Source organism: Diplotaxodon limnothrissa, linkage group LG3 (genome assembly GCF_057381915.1).
Source record: "Diplotaxodon limnothrissa isolate DT_005_m linkage group LG3, D_limnothrissa_male_GT1.1, whole genome shotgun sequence".
Classification (NCBI taxonomy): Eukaryota; Metazoa; Chordata; class Actinopteri; order Cichliformes; family Cichlidae; genus Diplotaxodon; species Diplotaxodon limnothrissa.
Window position 1 is genome coordinate 63009101 of NC_140598.1, and position 20787 is coordinate 63029887.

The following is a 20787-nucleotide window of genomic DNA, read 5'->3' on the forward strand; positions in this document are numbered from 1 at the left end:
AAATTACCTCGACTGGTTCATCATATAAATCACAAACATATTTAAAATGACAGAAAACCACAGAAGTGGTAACATTGCCTGATAAAAAGCTGCAAGTTGCATTAAATATATTTTCATTTTGCATGATGGGCAAAACTAATGACATTAGTTGCATTATCAATGATGCTTTGGGAAGAAATAAGTTTTGCTTTTGTTATTATTTTGCTTCTCACAGCAAACGCCCCCATGGACCCCACACATACATACATATATATGACAGATGGATGAGGGTTAAACCAACAACTAATGATTATTGTTGAGATAATGTTAGTTAAGCAGTTTTCCAATGCATGTCTCCTTAGAAACGTCCTACTAATTCAGTTTTGGACAGATTGTTTGATAATCAAGTTTTAGTTACTTTCAAGTTGAACTACTGTAATCATATTCAATAAGAATGTGCCTTTAAAAAAACCTTTTAAAACTGAGACTCATCTCCACAGTCAACAAGACATATTCTGTAAAGGAATAAAGTGAAGTGTAGAGGCTATAAACATGACTTGAGTATAGAGTTAGTTCCACTTTAACAGGAGAGTTTGCTCAGTCCACAGTCCCAACTCAGCATAGCTTTTTTTTGTTGTTGTACTGGTGCCAATATGACCTCAACTAAAAATATGTTAGAGTCGGTTTTAAATTCATGGTCGTGCTGACTAAGATTTGGCAGTTGAGAAGGTTTTAGCCTGTTGGATTCAGTTTTAGTATCAGAATGCCCTTCAGTTAACTTCTCCTGAAATTTGTTGTAGTATATTTGTAGTAATAAAATAAAGGCAAAACCACTGGAAACACAGCTTACAGTTTTCATATAGCAGTGTGTACTTTTAGAAAATCAGCACATTCTGGATCTTGCAAGTACAGTTTAAAGACAAACTAATCTAGCTTTCTAATCATTCAATTGTCATTCATTGTCAAGAACTTTTCAAAACTTTAGTGCACACATTACACAGTTAACAGTGACCACGTATGTGTTCTACCTAAAATGCACAGGAGAGATATAAAACTGAGAAAAGGATGCCCCTCTTCTTCAAATCCTCCTGCTGATAAGGCTCTGTACATCCTGCAGATAACTGTCTGAAAATGTTTCTGTTAAGAATGCAGCACTTGCCAAAGCTCCTAAGAGAAAACAGTGTCTCTTTCATGTCGTGCTACCTACAAGGGAAGACAAAATAGAAGTCCACAAGACCAAGAACACAATCTATTTGTCCTGTCCTGCTGTTGCACAAAAGCCGAGACTTCTTGTATAAGGAAACTGAAGGTGGAGAAGAGAGGGGACATGTAGAGACAGGCGCCATCCCCTCATTTATGCACTGAGAGCCTTTCAGGGAAAAGCTGTGGGCCCACTGTGTTTTATTGCTAATGCCTCAGTGACTTCCAAGGGCACTTAGAGTTTAATCATGGGATTTGCACTCCACTTGCTCACTTCAGACCCAAGCAAGGCCTCAGTAACAGGAGGGAGGGCCCCTGAGAGAATGTTGTTAGTGCCCCTTGTTGGTCTGATTTAGCTGTTTTCTTCTTCACCTCCTATTGAGCTTTGAGCAACGGCTAAACCGGCAAGACGAATGTGTGTTTACGCTTTTAAAAAAAGAAAGTAGTAAAAGAGAAAGGAGGAGATAGAGAAGAGGGGTGGAAAGAGCAATGTTCTTCCTTTTATTTTTTGTTCTTTGCAGTCCAAGACCTGGGTGGAAAAGCAGCCAAGAGGACATCATATAAATCAGGTTACCAGTAGCAACAGCACTGCTAGTGCTGAGCCCCTAACCGTCTTCCCGCTCATCTTCCTCTTCCACGTATCACCCAGCGCTCACCTTTTCAGATGTTTGTCTTCCACCCCTAAAAACCTCCTGCCTCATCCTCCTCCTCCTCATCAGCTTCTACTGTATAGAAGAGAGAAACAGAGAGATTCTTTATGTGTTCATTCCTCCCCAGCAACAGTGAAGCATTTGGTGGTCTTAACAGCAGAGCCCTGAGGCCAGGATACAGTAGAGAAGAAAAGAGTTATGAGGTGGTTTAAAGTGGGCAGAAAGGGCGAGAACGTGACAAAATGTAAAGTTCAGAGGAAGGCCGAGTAAGGGGGGTAACAGAGCTGCGAGAGCAATCTGAAAAGCCTCATTACATCTTAAATAGGTAATCCAGCCAGTAGGTGAGCACATTCCCATTAACCTGGCAGTGGGAATAACTTCCTCCAGGCTTATGGGTTATTACTTCCTTTCCCTTTACTGTAGGGCTATTGTTTATCCCCAGCTTGAAGTCATACACACTGCAGTGCTGACCCTGACATCTGACCCGGACAATACGTGCTATTGTCTCTTGGTTTCTGTCCATTCACAAAAGGAAGTGGCTAAAACTGGTATGTTAAGTGGACCTAAGAGAATACATATATTATGATATATTATTAAGAACCCCCATGAAAAGTTTTTTGAAATTTAATAAATGTACATTTGTGACATTATTTGAGTCCAAAGTTTGGATTGGCCATTGTTGGAAGTAATTAAAAGGCCAGTTTTTAATGTTTTTTATATGTATGATTTTTTCATTACTTATTATAATTGTACTAGTAATTATCTTTAACATGTAAGGCTACAAAAGTCCTGAGAAGTTCTCCAAACATGAAGCGCATGCTCTTCTGCTAACTTTTCTGATTAGATATTCTTCTGTTTCGATGAATTTTCCTTTTTTGTATGAAACTGCCCCATGTGGACTTTCTTCTTTTTATATTCTTAACCTACTGGTTATTCCTCTTTTTTTTTTTTTTTTTTTTTTTTTTAGCTTCTTTTCAATCCTGACCTCATTAGCGTGGTGTTGAACACATTAGTTTAACAAGTAAAAGGTTTGATTCCAGCAGGAAACACAAATCCCTTTGGGGCTGTGTCAGTGAGGACATCTGGGGCAATCATGTACAGCTACCTGCTGTGATAAGCTTCTATCTCACTGTAAGTAGGAAAGAAGTTAATTTGGAAGTCAAAGCTGTGGATGGAGAATCGCGTAAACAAGATTAAAAATCAAAGTGAAGTCATGTAAATTTAAGGAAAATACTTAATTTTCCGCTTTTGTGGTGATATGAGTTGTGATTAAACGTTTGGGTGAGCCACATGTCAACACAGACTGCAGTGAATTGAAGTTTAGGATTTGCAGTTCTTGCCCTTTTTAGATAAGATAAGATAAGATAAGATAAGATAAGATAAGATAAGATAAGATAACCTAAAACACTAGAATAGGATAAGATAACAAGAATAAGATACTATATATATACTATATATAGAATAAAATACAAAGTTGTCAAAAAAAAGAGAATTGCACTTAGTGTTATTGCACAAGTGTGGATCTGTGTGTTTGGTCAGCAGTGAAGTCCTTGTTTTGGGGTCTGACAGCAGTAAGGAAAGACCTGATAAATACAGCGAGATGGGAAATCCTCATCAATAAAGAAACATAATTTTCTCTCGTCATTCAGACTAAGGTCACACATTTCTCAAGGCTTCCTTTTTTCAGACATAGTAGATGCCGCTATGAAGCTTTAATTGTTTTGTTGAGTGAGAGCAAGGTTCCTCTTTGGGTATGTTTTGGTACTTCTTGCATGCACTGCATACTTCTGTAAAGAATTTACTTAAAACATTGTTTTAAATAAAGCAAGGCCAAGACACCTGCAGGTACAACTGCTACACAACGGTACATTTAACTCTTACAGTTAAACTTACTATAGGTTTGAGTCATATCATCAAATTGTGTCTCCAACATACACCTGCACACACTGACATACATAAGCAGAAAGAGCACATTCAGCAGCCTGTCACATATTTGTTCCTGTTTTGATCTTTAATAACTTTCTTAGAAAATGTTCAACAGTGTTTTTTATGTTATTTGACGCTTCAATATGCCCTTTCAGTCTCATACGTTACCACAGAAAAACTTTTGAGAAGTTAGGTTTAAAAAAACAAAAAAACAAAACAAAACTAACGTTGACTTCAGACTACTCATCCTGAGTGATGGCAGCTGAACAGCGCAGGAATTCACAGAGACGAATTGTCGGGTTGAAAGACGACCTGTGGCTTTGCTGGAAGCGGTGGGGGCATTTCCCAGCAGAGCACAGAAAACTGCGACTCCATGCATCAGCGGGCATAATAATTACACACCCACTTCCATCATCACCAGCAACTTAGATGCCCATCCCCAACTAAAGACCCCCGCCACACACTTCTGCACGGACACGGACACTACCTGCGACTTTTGCATCATTTCCTGACTAATAAGAACAGACACTTTAGAAGTTCTGTAACTCGAGCAAAGTGAAACGAACACCGGATCCTGTTAGAGGTTCATTAAGAGCATGGCCAACTCCGGGATCCAGCTGCTGGGATTTTTCCTATCATTAATAGGTATTGTCGGTCTGATCATCGGGACTATCCTGCCGCAATGGAAGATGTCCGCGTACATCGGAGACAACATCATCACAGCTGTAGCCATGTACCAGGGACTCTGGATGTCGTGCGCTTTCCAAAGTACCGGGCAGCTCCAGTGTAAAATCTACGACTCCATCCTTCAGCTCGACAGTAAGTGGCGCATTTTTACCCCCTTGGTTTAAAAAAACCACTGAACAGGTTTAGTTCCTGCAGGTGCAACCTGCTCATCACAAATCATTATTAAGTAGTCCTTGTTTATTGTCTTGTCTAGTCATCATTTTATATGGAAAGTTTAAAAAAGAGGAAAATGACTTTAACTTTTAAAAGGAAACAACACACTGGCACGTTCTAGGAAAACCTTTTTTAACCACATGCCATTTGCTCCAGGAATGAACCTGAGCCCTGCATCACCACAGAGATCCTTTAGAACACATGTGGTCAAACTCATGGCTGGAGGGCCAAATCCAGCCAGATGCTAATTTTAAGCAAATTTTCCAGCTGCTTCAGGTCACAAAACAATAAATTTAAAGGTTTTTCACACTGAAAGGTATACCTTTGCGCTATGATACATGTAAAATACATGATCCAATTTCTATTTTATTTTTGAATATAGTTGTCATATCAAGTTTTTGTATTCACATGTTGACTTTAATGTCAAATAAATGGATGTGACTCCAATTGTATACAAGAAGGATGTTAATTACTGATATAATGAGGGGATTTTTTATTTTTTTATTTATTTATTACAGTTATGAATTACATTTTTAATTCCCAGCATGTCTCTTTGTGAAACTGAGTCCGACACCCCAGCTGTAGAATATCACATATGGTGCAAACAGTGCAGGAGTGGCTGCTGCCAAAATAATCTCTTTCATACCTCAACTGTAGCTTCCCAAGAACAAGTACAGAAAAAAATGATTTAAATACTCGATATCTTCAAACTCACAGGAAGAGACGTGACCTCTGTTTGTAAGCTGGCTACAAAAAGAAAAAACAAGCAAAAAACTGACAGACAGTGCTGCTTCTTTACTGATGATGATGAAAAATGTAAATGTTTTCACATCTGCTGTTATAGTTAGTACAGGACACATTCTTAAATGAAGGATAACACACTGTGGATACTAAAGCTGTGCGTGATGGGTGTGTGTTGGCCCACTTCAGTGGTTTGTTGTAATGCTGTCATGCTGTATTAGCTGAAATGATGATGGCCTCAGGCTGTTCTCTGTATCTGTCTCTGAATCGGTTTTTGAGGTCGCACCCCCCCCCCCCCCCCCCCAAAAAAAAACAAACAAACCAAAAAACACAAAACAAAAAACAAAAAACAAAAAAACAACAACAACAACAAAACAGAAAGAAAGAGAAAGAAAAATGGTTTGTCTAATTATACCAACACTGAGAAAAGTGGCCTGAATTGGTTTACTAAAGCGTAAAGCTTTATTATACAAATACAGGCCATTTACCATTTTTACTATGTAATTAAAATGTTATTTCTAAGACACCTTTCAGGATAAACACCCTACACAATAAAATACCAGAGGATAAATTCTCTGATTCTTATATAGCACTTTTCTACTCTCCTGGAGCACTCAGTGTTCACTCATTCACTGTTTTCTGTGCTCTTATGTGCATAGAAAACACATGTGCATCTTATGTGAACACTGTGACAGAGAACAACTTGGGGTTAGCGGCCTTCACTGGCATGCAGGCTTGGAGAGTCAGGGATCAAACCATGAACCTTCCAATCAGCAGAGCACCTGCTCTACCTCCCTCCTGAGCTACAGCCACCCACCGCAACCTATAAGATAAAAACAGAGCTAACCAAATGCATAATGGCCTTATACAAAATCTATCATTGTACATGGTGTATAAAAGGTATACAACTTTATTTATTATGAGATAATTTAGCTGGGGTTTTTTTTGAGAACAAGAAAAGCTACAGTGTCCTACAAGCGTCCCATTGTAGAGTGTAATCACACGGCCAAACATTATTAGCATATGTGAAACAGCAGACACTCCAAGCCAGGATACAGTGTATCCTTCTCTGCTCTCATTTTACTGTATAATGACCCTGTTGCTTGGCATTTCCCACTGATTTATATTCTGTTTCTGCATCCTCCTCTCCCCTGCCTCTCTCCACCCATCACTCCCTCACTGCAAAAGGTTTTGTTTGTTTGGGCAGAGCAGGGATGGCCTAGACTGGCACAGACTGGTTCTACCGTAGGTGGACAGGGGGGAGAGGCAAAAGGGGTCTCACCCTGTGATAGGTTTATAGTGTGAGTGTGTGTGTGTGTGGGGGGGGGGGGCACTGACAGATGAGAATCATGACAGCAATGTTTCCACGGGCCTCCTCAAAGGGAAGACATTCGAGGGTGTAAGATGTGTTCCTTCATACTGTTTATGTGTGCTCATGTGTATCCCATGGTTTCCCTTCCAGGAAAAGCTCACATTAAAATGTCTTCACAGGCTAATGCAAATGTAATTCACAACCTGGACAGCCACATAAAGCCTCCTTGATATGTTGGAGGCTGTTTGTTAGTCTTTATTATGTTCTGTTTTGTGACTCCTCATTTGCACTTTAACAACAGGATTATTATAAATGGTCTCATTTTAGTTTAGTATTTTTTAGACATTACTGTATGAAACAAAACAAATTATTTTCTTAAAATGCACACCCACATTCCACAACACAAAAGGTCATTTATTCTCAGGCTCCACACTGTTCTGTTACATTTCCTCTGCTTCATCGTTTTCTGTTGCCTTTCTTTCTCTTCCTCTGCTCCAGGTTCGCTCCAGGCCACTCGTGCCCTGATGATAGTTGGCATCATTGTTTCCATTGCAGGTCTGGGTGTAGCCTGCATGGGAATGAAGTGCACCACTTGTGGAGGAAGTGACAGACTACGCAAGGCCCGCATTGCCATGACAGGAGGCATCATCCTGTTAGTGGGAGGTGAGGGAGCTTACCAAAGAACCTAATTTGGCAAAGACCAGTGAATAGAATAGAACAGAATAGAATTCAACTTTATTGTCATTGCACATGTCACAAGTACAAGGCAACAAAATGCAGTTTGCATCCATCCAGAAGTGCTTTAGCCATGATATAGATATATTACAAAATATATATTAGCAATAATATAATAATATAGGTATATAGATATATATGACTGATTGGTGTAAGATTTAAACTGTCAAAATGTTATATCATCCAAAGGTTTTCACATAGGGTCATGTATGGTAATACAATGATGTTGTGCAGGGTAATTTAGCTTTGAAAAATATCTTGTTACATTATAAGATTACCTCCAATAAAAAGTAATCTGTCATGCTACAGCATTACCTGATGAGAAAAATAAATCTTCAGAGTACTTTGGCATTACCAATAATGCAGACGACTTGCTAATTTTATTCAGAAACCTTTATCTTAAAAGCTTGCTGTTGTGTTTTCTGAGCTTTAGCACATGTGTCAGTTATTAAAGCTATTTACAGAACCTTGTGAAACACGTCTGATCAGGAAAAAGTGTACTTTTTACAACGTTTAAATATTTTTAACGTTGCAAACGTTTTAAATGCTGATGTTGGGTAGAGTCTTTACCATATTAACTATCTTGGTTTAGCCAGTTAGCATGCTAATATTCGTGAAGAGCATGCTAATATTCGTGAAGACAGTTGTTGGATATTTGGTGAATGTGTGGTGAATTAGCTTTGAATTAGCTTTCCAGATAACGTACTGCAGCTTTGCTAGCTACCATATGAGACGGCTAATTGTAAAATAGCCCGTTTAAACCCAAACGTTTGTTTTTGCACCAAGAAATGAATGACACTATTATAGTTAATGTTCAGGGAAAAACTACATTTTAACATTTACCTTTCCATCCATGTCCTGGTTGACGTGAAGCATTACAAATAGTAGATATGTTACAATAACTCAAAGCAACACTCAACACGAGCTTGCTGGAAGAACATGCTAATATTGTTGTCTTCCTTTCCAAATATATTTAAAAGGGATGATTGTCACTGATTTGTGTTTGTAAGTATTTCATCACTATATTGTATAAAACATACACATTCAGTGTAATAGCTTCCTGTGATCCAATAAATAATGGAATCCATTTATGTAATTCCATCAAAGCACAATTGCCTAGATGTCCTGCACATCATACAGTAGGTGGGAGGAGGTTTGATCCCCACTCCAAAAAGCTTTCTACCCACTGATCTTCTCTGGCCCTCCAGAGGTCATTAGAATGAATGAATCCTGGCACTGAATCTAAGATCAGAGCTCTAACTGGCTCTGAAGAGAACAGAAACACTAAAAGCTAATTGTTCTGGAGTCAATAGCTAGCCGCCTGGTGACTGTATAAAGGGAATAAAAGCCTGGCTGGGCTTTTTCTGGCTTTGACGATGTGTTGATCGACTTTTGATCTTGCAGGGCTGTGTGCTATCGTAGCGTGCTCCTGGTTTGCTCACAATGTCATCAGGGCTTTCTATAATCCCTACACTCCAGTCAACACCAAGTAAGCAATCTAAAAGCACCCATTTCTTCTTTTTTTCTGTTTTACTGTTATTATGATTTATGTATTATTTATGTATTATTATGCATAAAAATTGTTTTTCCTTTAGTACTGTAGCTAAAACTGGTGTGAGAGAACAGTGCATTTTATTCTTTTACAGCAGTGATAAGCTAGTTATGTGACATAAAAATCTGGATGTCATCTGATCAGCTCAAACTAAATCTGTGTTTATGCTACTGGGTGAATGAGGCTCATAGTAGAAAAGGTTTTTTTTTTTTTTATCTCTCACTCCGGCTTATAGAGCTCTGGGGACAGTCCATGTCTATTATCCCTTAAAAAAAACCCTTAAAAACGCCAATCTTGTGATTTAATGCTATTTTCATACTATATGTTCTTTCTCTTACTCTCTTTGCATTGATGCACTACTTGCTTTTGAAACATAACAACTGCATAAATGACACCAGTGCAGGTTACTTTATTAACACATCAGTTTTGCCTTTGTTCGTAATATTGAAGCTGAGGATTGGGGTTGCCTTGTCTTTCCAGGTTTGAGTTTGGTGCGGCCATCTTCATCGCGTGGGGCGGTTCTCTCCTAGATGTCTTAGGTGGGGCCATGTTGGCTGCTTCTTGTCCAAGGAAGAAGCAAGTGTCCAAGTACCCAGCCATCGGCAGTACCCGCTCAGGCCCTCCAAGCAGCACTAAGGAATATGTCTGAGATTCCCCAACCATGTAGCCAGGAACTTTAAAAGAAGCTGAGGAGAATGATCCTCTTCAGCATCAGCGAGGCGGAAAACCGAAGATGTATGGATGATTGTGAATCACATGGAGGCAGGAAGTACTGAAAAAAGACTTTCTTTACTTTGTGTTCAGGCCTTTGATGACCCTTTGATTATTAAGCAGCACCCTCAATTGTTTAATGACGGATGTCTCTCACCCAATCCATACATTCCTCCATTGTTTACAAGTAGTCTTCACAAATACATTATAATTGGATGTCCTGACTTAATAGACAAACCCTCTTGGGCTAGCTCTTGAATTGCAGCCTAAATGGTGGGTTATAGCCAATACTTGCGCCCTCATGTTAGAACCAGCATTTATTAGCATTTGCCATGTAATTGAAAGTAATCAATTACAGTTTGGTGAGTAGTCTGCAAGTCAACACGCTGTCCAACACAGGAACACGGTGACAATACAGCATTTTATATCAACTGTTAGTACCAAAATAGATGTCACAATGAGCAGGGTGTGATTTCACACACTGCGATGACACAGGCCACTTGCTACAGGACTCCCCACAGCTTTTCATACCAGCATGTTACAAAGCCTGTTCAGATATAAAATATCTGATGTTGTAGTCATCACGCCATTATCGCTCTATTGGCCTTTCTATCAGCCACTGAGGTTAAACTGCAACTATTTATTTTGTCAACTGTAGGTCTTTACTCGTGTAGATTTGCACGATTGTTAGTTCACTGTAGCTTCTTGTAGCTTTCACAATTGAGTGTTTTTTAAATGTTCTGAACAGTTGGTTCTATGTTTGTAAATGCCATAGGTTTATATACTTTTAGCAGATAACAGCACCATGGAAAATATATGAAAGAATATTTTTAACATGTCCATCAGTACTTAAATAATAAAGATAATGCAACATTGTTAACTGTGTCATGGTCCATCAAACTGGTTATATGGTTGTTTTCTCCAGTGCAGTAGCACAGTAACATTTCTACTGACAGTCTTTTCATAGATTTTGCACTTTCTGTTTCATTTGAACTAGTAAAAGTAACCTTTAGGGGACATTTCATGAATGTTTTTGAAGACATTCATAACATTCATCAAAGCTTATGTTGTGTAAAACCTTTAGAGAACCTTCATGGAAGACTGGATAATGGTTCTTTGAAGTGTGTTTGCAGCTTTTAAAAAAAAAAAAAAAAATCTGCTAGGATTCTCAGAACCTTTAGGGAACCCTGAGGTGACATTTTCCAAAGCTTCTCTGAATGTGGTCATTTTCAACTTTTAAAGAACCTTAAAGGAACATTTTATAAAACACATTTAAGTGGAACCTTTAAATAACCTTCAGGGAGCAGTTTATTAGTAATGAACTAGTCGATATTAAATGTTAGTAACTTTATCAGAGTTCTTAATGCTTTAAGTATGTTGTTTAGAGTCTTAATTTACTCCTACAGACACCTAATTGATGAAAACATTTAGAGTGATGTTATGCGAGTTACTGTATGCATCCTTTGAGCTTGAAGTAGTCTGGCTATTCTCCTATGAACTCTGACATCTACAAGGTATTGTCACCCAAAGAACTGTTGCTCACTCTTCTTTGGCAATTCTCTGTAAACCATAGAGATGGTTGTGTTAAAATGCCAGCAGATCAGCAGTTTCTGAAATATTCAGACCAGCCTGTCTGGCACCAACAACCAACCCACATTCAAAGCCACTTAAATCACCTTTCTTCTCCGTTTTGATGCTCTGTTTGAACTTCAGCAGGTCATCTTGATCACGTCTACATGCTGTTGAGCAGGTGTACCTAATAAAGTGGCTGCAAGTTTATCTGCGTGATAAAAGGAGTTCAGAGTCAGCTGAACCACAGAAACACAGAGATTCCACAAAGATTCATGTTTTATTTCCCAGGATGCTTTATGAAAAGTTATTTCCATGCAAAGATCAAAACAACTATCTTTGAGTCAGAGAGCAAGCTGTGAGGTGCAGTGCTCCCATGACACCAACAAATTAAGTAACGAGCCAGCAAAAAACAGGAACATGACATCAACATGAGCCGCCTTTTATAGACAACACCATCTGAACCCGAGAGAGCCACTGCCAGCTTAAAAAAAATCCAAAGATTGTCTCTGCAGCGAGGGTGCTCGTTTCTGTGACCTCACACTGTAATTATAAAGTCTGACACAATAGTTCACCTAAACCTGAAAGACATTACCACACCACGTGGGTGTAGTTCACAAAGCAGATTAGAGCTTTTTTATAAATAAACATAAATACAATTAAGTTTGACCTTTACACGTCGGCATGCCAATCAGAGTCAATTTCTTTAAGCATCAATCTGATGTAGCATCAGGAATCATTTGGCAATTTCATCAAAGTCATTTACTGTACACATTTTGTTTTTATTGTCCTCACAGTTATGTAGCCAAACTGGGAAAGCCTGCATTAGGAAACACACACAAAGCTCTATGAAGCCGTTGTTGTTTACTGCCGAGTCAGCAGCTCAAAACCACCAATGAGCTCAGGGAAACGCTGACTCTACCAGATTTGAAGAGCAAAACGGTGGTTTGGTTTATCAAAGTCTACTACGTAGCCCTTAAATAACAGGATGCCAGTCACAGGTTTTGATGCTTCATGCATAGAATTCTGCAACATGTCACTGCACATAACAGGCATTCCCACAAAGTGCACCATTTGGAAACATAATAAAAATCCCACAGACTGAAGCGTTACCTGCTCAGAAACAAGTAAAAAAACAAAACCAAACAGATGCCGTAACATCACAACAAAGTGTCTCATTTTTTAAATAATAAATTATTAGCATTAGTTTTTCTCCTTTGTTTTTTGTTTTTTAAAGCAACTAGCGAGCTTTCATCCACTGGATAATAGTACACCACTTGAATCAGTGAGAGAGTAGAGAATGATAGTCATTGCACAACCAAAGCTTAACAATTCACCTGTCCGATACACATTAACAGGCTTGTGTTCCAACACAAGCAGCCCACGGGTAATCAGTAACCCTCACCAGTAAACAGGCAGGCGAGAGGATGCTTGTCATCTAACCGTTTGCTCAGTGCAACTTTAAAAATGTAGCCCTTGAGAAGAAGCTCTGAAAAAAATATAGACACTTCCTTCAAATCTTTCTTAAATCCTGATAGTCCACTACCTACCGAGGTATAGTGTAGAGAGCAATGCAATACGAATTCATTCACAGTCTGACCAAAGTTAAGTTAAATAAGCGCTATATACACAGTCAGGGCTTCAACAGGCGATAAATGAGCCGTTTTTTAGCCTTGAAGAAGCTTCAGTAGGACACTTGACAGGAGCAAGGACAAGATCGCTGTCAGAGGGTGTGGGGGTGGGTTTGGCGACCCAGGGGTTTTCTTTGTTGGCACTTCTTGGTGAAGCTTAGGAGATGGGTGACAGGGATACAGGGCACTGCCCGTTGTTGTTCATGATATCATCCAAGTCTTCATCATCCAGGTCCACTGAGGAGGAAAAAGCAAACAAGCAGTTATTATAATAATCACATATTAGCTACAATTCAGTTCAGTTTTATTTTTATAGTGCCAACTCACAACAACAGTCGCCTCAAGGCGCTTTATACTGTAAGGCAGATCCTAGAATAATACATACAGAGAAAAAAACAACAAAAATATGACCCCCTATGAACAAGCACTTTGGCGAGAGTGGGAAGGAAAAACTCCCTTTTAACAGGAAGAAACCTCCGGCAGAAGCAGGCTCAGAGAGGGGCAGGGCCATCTGCTGTGACCGGTTGCGGTGAGAAGAACAAAACAGGAGATTAGCTACTTAGGCAAAATGAAATTTAAAGGGGCAAGAAGGGTAAGTTCAAATCAAACATTGCTTTTTTTTTAATAATTTGACAAAAAGATTGACCACCCTTGTATCTATATGTTAAAAATAAAGCCACTGTGGGTAGCCAGTTAGCTTAGCATAGCATTACCACTGGAAATTGGGGTAAACAGCTAGCTTGCCTCTAAAAACAAATGTTCCTAAAAGCTGTTTGACACAGGGTTACATGCTAGCCATTTCCACTAAGCTACGTTTTCTGCTTTTTATCTTAGCCAGGCTAAGCTACAGTCACGCTGTATTAAAGACGTAAGGGTGATGTCACTTTCTTTATCTAACTAGTTACTTATCTGTAACACCTAATTTTCCATTTACAGATATCACGGTGAAAGGCACAATCAGTGTATCGCTGCATGCCTACTTGTGTTTTTTTTTTCTATAGTTGCTTGATTTTGTTTCAGTGGAGTTTGATTTGTTTTTACTTAATTCTTTAATTGTAACCTTGCTTATGTCTGCCCATTGACTTGTTCTGCATTATCTATGAGACATCTTTATTTGTATACATCACTGCTGACTGAAACACACATACAAATATAATAGCAACATTTTATCCACCTTATAAATATTTATGACTAATCCAATACAGTTCAACAGCCAATAAGGAGCTCTGACATATCTACTGCTACTGTTATGTTTTATTACATATGTGCATAGAACAAATGCATATGCTGCCTGCTATACTGTCATTGTGTAATTGTAAACTGTGTAGGTGGGGTCATCACTTCATACTTCTATATGGAGCCTCACCTTTCTTGGACCGACCGATCTGGCCTAGTTTGGGTGCCCTCTGTCCGAGTCTCTGAGGGTTGGGCCCGCCACCGTGACCGTTGACCTGGGGGTGTCCCGGGTTGAACTGCCCCGCCGGGCCGGGCTGCCTGGGCGGCCCGCTGGGCGGGATGAGCTCGGGGATACCTGAAGCACCGTACATCTCTGGGAGGCGTCCTTTAGTGTCTGACCGCTAGATGTCCGCACAGCCCAAGCTTTGTGTCGTGATGGAAAGCTTCGCACTTCCGCAATGGTATTAACCGATGAATGTATGGGCAACAGACGACTAAATACTGGAAATTACAGAAGGGAAGTCCGCCAAACCTGTCAACCAAAGTGAACACGTTTGTCAAAAAACGCGAGTGAGAGAGCGAAAAGCTCTGCCAGTTGTCTCCCAGCACTTCTCGGCTGTTTACACTACAATAAGCCGTGTACTCGTACGTGTTTTCAGTTGTATTACTACTATCAGGTGTAGCAGCTCCCTTCCTGCCCACTACAACAGCACAGCGACACAAAGCGTGTCTTCGGTCATTCTACTCGCTATAGTCAGAATAAGAAAAGCTTTTCCACCCGTCTCTAAACAACAGTAACTCAGCGGTTTCTCTACAATACGCTTAAAATATGACTAAATATAAAAATACGGCCTCACCTTCGTTTCTTTGAGGCCGCAGTAAAGAGCTGAATTCGGTAAAAGCCGCTTCTGAGAACCGTGTTGTTGTTTATCAGCGCTGTTTCTCTCTCTCCCTCTGTTGGCACGGCGTTGAGGAAGCGTCGATTTAAAGGGGCCTCTCAGCGTTTTCTCGGCCTTGGGGATTTCCTCGTATTGTGTCTTGACTCATAGCGTCTTGCGGACGTCACCGTGCGGTTGACAGCGCTGAACTTCAGATTATACAGTGGAGGTGTGCCAAAGTTCCGAGGGCTCAAAGCGTAATTACGCACCTCTTGTAATGAGAGAGTGACTCTAGAGCCAACCAATGACGGACGGTGTTCAATAACACCCCTCCCCCCCTCCACCCACCCCATACACACCACATAGAATGCTTCATGTCGGGTACTTCACGTCAACCCCCTCTTCCAGAGACTTTCATTTCATTTTATATGGGGAACATGAAAGTGTTTACAGGAAGTTGTTATTTACCACAAAAGTACACAACTTTTTGTCCGCTTTGACACTTTGTTCTTTTTTCAGGTTACTGCAGTATGCTGTGGCCTTGAGTCAGTGCCCCTGGCAATGTCTGAGTTCACCTTCACTTATCTAAGCAACCTGACTCAACCCCAGCCACTTACCTCGGCCACTTATTGACTAAATGAAACAGACAAAAACAAATCTTTAACTTCTTAAACAACACTGTCAGTGATTACAAATTCACTGCCCTGCATTTGGATCAAACTCAAGTGGTCTTTTGTTTATAGTACAATGGAAATTCAAGAGAGTCCAAACACACCAAAAATGTTATGCTAATTTTGACAATACATCTTTGACTCAGTGGGAACTTCATAAGTTCAGTGAAGAAAAGGCAGACTAGGCTTCAGTATGATACCATTTCCATTTTCTTTAATTAAGCTCATATCAGCCATCAACTAAAAATCATTGGTTTTCAACCAGGGGAAATATTACCAAGTACACACTTTGGTGTAGATGCAGCACAAATACTTTGTTTTAATAATCAGTGTTGAGCAGTTAGGTTATTATAGATGAAAGAATCCTGTCCCAAAGACTAAAAATAGGTTTGGAAACATATATTAATTAACTGAAAAATAAACACCCAACTTAAAAAAAAATATAAAAACAACAAAAAAAAAAAAAGACATTAAGCACTTGCAAAACTGACTAAAACAAAAATATAAATGTTTAGTTTTAGATTGAGTCGATGGATAAAGTTTTGTTTTGTTTTGCTTGAGACGTTTGCATAACTGTGAATCACCTTACTTTGTAAAATGTATTGAAATACTGGTTCTGATTTGGTCAAATTTTACTGATGGACAGCAAACACAAAGGTTCTTCTACAACCCCAATTCCAAAGACGTTTGGATGCAGTGTAAGCTGTCAATAAAAACACAATGTGTAATTTGTAAATCCCAAAAACCCATATTTTATTCACATGTTTGAACGGAGAAAATTTACCATTTTATGGAAAACTGAATTCATTTTAAATTTCATGACAGAAACACATCTCAAAAAAGTTTGTGCTGGTTCATGTTTATCATTGTGTATCTGTGTATCTGCAAATATACACATTCTGTATTTTTCATATGAAAGAAACTATACTGTGGTGGGGCTTGCTAATTTCTTGTTTTTGATTTATGTATGTTATGTTTTGTTTTACTTCATATGTTTATATGTTTCATATGTTGTTTGTTTAATTTAAGACAAAAAAAAAATTAAATGAATGAGAGGTAAAACTTGAGGGGGTAGGGACAAATAAGTAAATACTTCAGCCTACTCCTTTTCAAACAAATAATGGAATGATATTTTGTAATGATTGTGAAGGCACATGTTTGAAATGTTTGAAATAAAAATGAACTGAACTGAACTGAATTGTGTAGCATCCCTTCTCCTACTTAGGCAGTCCATAACAATCTAGGAACTGAGGAGGCCAGCTGCAGGACTTTTGGCAGAGGAACGTTGCCCCATTCCTCTTAACAGTCGTCTGCACTGCAGGGTACGGAAGATACGGAAGAGGATTAGGGCCACTGGAAAAAAAAAAAAAGAATTCTGACTTTAATCTCAGAATTCTGAGATTAAAGTCAGAATTCTTTTTTTTTTTTTTTTCCAGTGGCCCTAATCCTCTTCCGTAGCAGGCAGATCAGTTCAGCACCTGGAATCTTTCACTATGAAGCCATGTTGTTGGAGTAGATGCAGTATGCAGTTCGGCATCTGGCTGTGAAGATATGTTGCTCTAAAATATGCAAATACTTTTCAGCATTGATGATGCCTTTTTAGATGTGCCTGCCTAAAACGGCATAGCCTGCATTTATGAATGACACGGTGAACTGCATTCATAGATAGTGATTTCTAGAAGTGTTCTTGGGTCCATGCAGTGATTTCCACGAGCGAATCATGCCTATTTTCAATGCTGTGCTGCTCGACGGCCAGAGTATCACAGACATCTAATGTTGAATGTCTTCTTTGGCCTTCTTCCTTGCGCACAGAGGTTTCTCCAGATTTTCAGAATCTTTATATATTATATAGATGATATATACTGTATTTAAATAATGTATGTTTTTTCATTCAAATACATTAAGTCAAATTCTTTCTAAACAGACAGTTTTTGTTTTATGGCAGATTCGAGAATCTTAATCTCTGCTTTCTGTATTCTGTTGTTAATAAGATATGTGCTTATAAATCATTGCATTCTGTTTTTATTTACTTATATGCAATAACCCAACTTGTTTGGAGTTGGAGTTTACATTCCCATGAATAGTAGGGTTAGTTTGTTTTCTCTGTTTGTTATTGCAAACCAGTTAACAGGGGTTTGTTTGTTTATTTGTTGCAATTTCTGCTAACATTTCATGTCATTAATGTATCAGCCATATTTGTGTAAAGCCAGAAGTCAAGACTGTTACATGAAAGCGGTAAAAAACAGTTTATGTTTATGTACTGCTTAGAAATGTCAGTAATAGTGCAGTGGTTGTTAAACACCCATACTAATCTTTAATCTGACCAAATAGCCTCCTGTGGTGTAAACTAACAATTCTGTGGTTTTAAATGCATTAAAGCTCATGTTTGGTGAGGATTAACCCCAGTAAAGAAAAGAAAACAATACTCCGGGTCACTTGCATTCAGGTCACAGTTTTTGAGAGGGTGTTATCTCCATGTTTATCACATTTTACAGGTGAGCCCATGCACAGTTGAGAGATTATCCAAGTAAAAAATTCTTAGACATGCCGAGACTGATCTGAAACACAAACTGTAGACCCCACGTGGATGCACACCGTCTGGGCAGCTATATAACTGTCGGCATAAGCAATCACCAGACTCAGAGTTCCTCGTCGTCCCAACGAACACTTTAAACACTTCGGAGTAAGAAGAAACACCTTTGGCATCATGTCCAGGATCACCGCGGTAACGATCTTGCTCGTCATTCTCGTCAACAGCTTGTGCAGCAGCGCAGGTTATTCGACGATTATTCTTTTTCACTTGTTCTGCAGAGATGTAGATGTCACAGTTTTACTCTGCAACATGGCTGTAAACAGGTGACTCTGTTAAACTGTAGACTGTGACACTGGTGTTATACAGAGCTGATGGGTAAGGTATCGCTGCTCCACATGACTGATGTCTTATTTGTTATCTTCTTCCACTGCAGCTCCTTCCCATGGAGTATCCCTGTATATTCGCAAGTGCAGATGCACAGGTGAGTGACCAGTGACCACTTTCATCTTCTTTGCGTAAAAAAATGCAAAACAAACAAAAACAAATTTAAAGACACAAAACAAATATCTTAGTTCTTTGTGTTGCTATGGGCGTATGTGATGGTGTTTCCAATTGAACATTTAGGGAATTTTCTCCTAAGTTCTCTGCTATTAAAAACATTCCTTTTTTATGTGGAGACAGTTACAGTGACCAGCTGTCTTCTCTTGCAGAGATTTCCACAGGCAGGTTTAAGTGTCCCAAACCGCTCGTGCCCACAAACTACAACAAGCAGCGAGATGTGTTTAAATGCGCCTGCAAAAAAATACAAGAAGAGAGTAAGTGAAACACAATCCCGTCAAGAGAGATGTTTCTCTTTCCTGTGATAATATTCAGTAAATATACGAAGTTGTCATCATTTTTTTTCTTTTTTTGTCTTGTAGAGCGTTCAGATCTTCTGCGGTTCTGCCGTGTGATCAAGAAATACAACCTTGCTGATCTGCTCTGAGATAAAGAAGTCCAGACACTGACTAACCAAACTTAATATCCTATTACGTATGACATTAATCTTGTTATGTAGATGGTTGTGATTTTTTCTGAAATTGTAAATAAAGACAGTTATTTTTTTTATTACATAGAGTCTCGTCTCCTTCTGTGTTTCCACATATTTAACTGAAAAAGCCCTCAACCTTGAAAACAAATAAAATGAACATTTTTAATATCCTATTATTCATTTTTTGTCCTTTTTTTAGTATTTTGAAATTTTAAAAACATGAAAGAGAAGCAATTATTGTTATATATGATCTGGTCTCACTCTGAAATGTGTTCATAGATTTCACAGAGACAATGACATAAATACACTGATTAATAGTGAATCATTTCTATGGAGGATTACTTGTTTCCCAGCTGCCTGGCCTCCAATCTTCATGTTGAACTATAGTAAAAGAAGTTCAGCACAAAAGTGAGAGTGGTTTCTATGTCACCCAGAGTTAAACAAGACATTAAATGGACATTTTTCCCTAAATATCATCAAAGTGTGTGTTGCTTTAATGGCAGGAATGCTTGTGAAATAAATGACTCATTTCTTCAATGCTGTTACAAAACCCTCACCACACAGGCAGGAATGTCCACTGATATATAAACTGATGATAATGTTCATCTTCTTTTTTTTTTTAAAGGTTTATTTTTTTATGCCTTCAACTGAAAACAACAATAAAACAACAAAATCAAGACACAGAATCACTTTTCACATGTTAGCCTCACACGTCCTGTTCTTGTCTTATTGTCAGTTACTGTTAATAATCAGGTCCTACATTTCTGAGCAGACATAATATATTTTCAGGCTGCAGTATTTTTAATGCTACTCGAGCTGATTTCTGTTAGCTGTGGCCCCTGAAGAAGTAGACAAAACCTTTGTTTGATGGAGGCATCGATTCACAACTTTATCTGCCAAGACAAAGAGAAATTCAGATATCAGCACACCAGCGCTGCATATGTGGACAATAGGACCTGCCTTTGCAAATCATTTTGTGTAACTTTCAAACTTTAATAGTCATTATTTCCTTGAGTTGAAAGCACTAATGAAAACAAATGACATTAGCCCATTGTGCCAACACAGGCACACTCTCTGTCACTGAATAGTGAAGTAAAACCTGTGGGTTATAAGTCCTTTTAGAGTTTTATCTGTGAACTCCAAATCCTGCAGGTCAGCAGTGATAGCAGTCATGGGAACACAGAGGCTTGTTTTTCCAAACAATACGATCTATCTGATTTCAGATTTGTAGCAGAACTCTGCAAGCAAAGCACCATTTTGTCTCTAATGTTCATCAAAGGCTTGTAGAAGCAAGTCCACTTGGCGGTAGCCATCTTGGCAACAATTTCATGTAGTTTTTTCCAGCTAAACAAAAAAGAAGGGGTCATATCCAGAGCATTAAAACATTAAAACTCCATGTATGGAGTGTCCAATCACATCTAACAAATAAATTAACCAATAAACAGTCCAGTGCAACAAAATGTCTGGCTCATTATCATTTAGAATGTACTACCAAATGATTCTTTGGGTCTAGTGGGTCTTACACTAAACTCTCCTACACACATCTGTTCAGGATCCATTGAGTCTCTCTCTGATGAAGCCTGGTTTTAAATT

General features: G+C 38.9%; 1 protein-coding gene and 1 long non-coding RNA gene across 2 annotated transcripts; one reads left to right on the forward strand and one right to left on the reverse strand.

The window, feature by feature from the left end:
* Positions 1–4351: 4351 nt before the first annotated feature.
* Positions 4352–9644, forward strand: cldn7a (claudin 7a). Its single transcript, XM_085351078.1, has 4 exons — positions 4352–4574; positions 7207–7371; positions 8848–8932; positions 9476–9644. Exons 1-4 carry the CDS (start codon positions 4352–4354, stop codon positions 9642–9644), a joined length of 642 nt encoding a protein of 213 aa, XP_085207204.1.
* A 1901-nt stretch (positions 9645–11545) lies between these two features.
* On the reverse strand, positions 11546–15169 carry LOC146636842 (uncharacterized). The gene is made up of 3 exons (XR_014905488.1): positions 14940–15169; positions 14273–14614; positions 11546–13143 (listed from the first exon to the last, which is right to left on the reverse strand). It is a non-coding gene; the product is annotated as an uncharacterized LOC146636842 (long non-coding RNA).
* Between the last annotated feature and the right edge of the window lie 5618 nt (positions 15170–20787).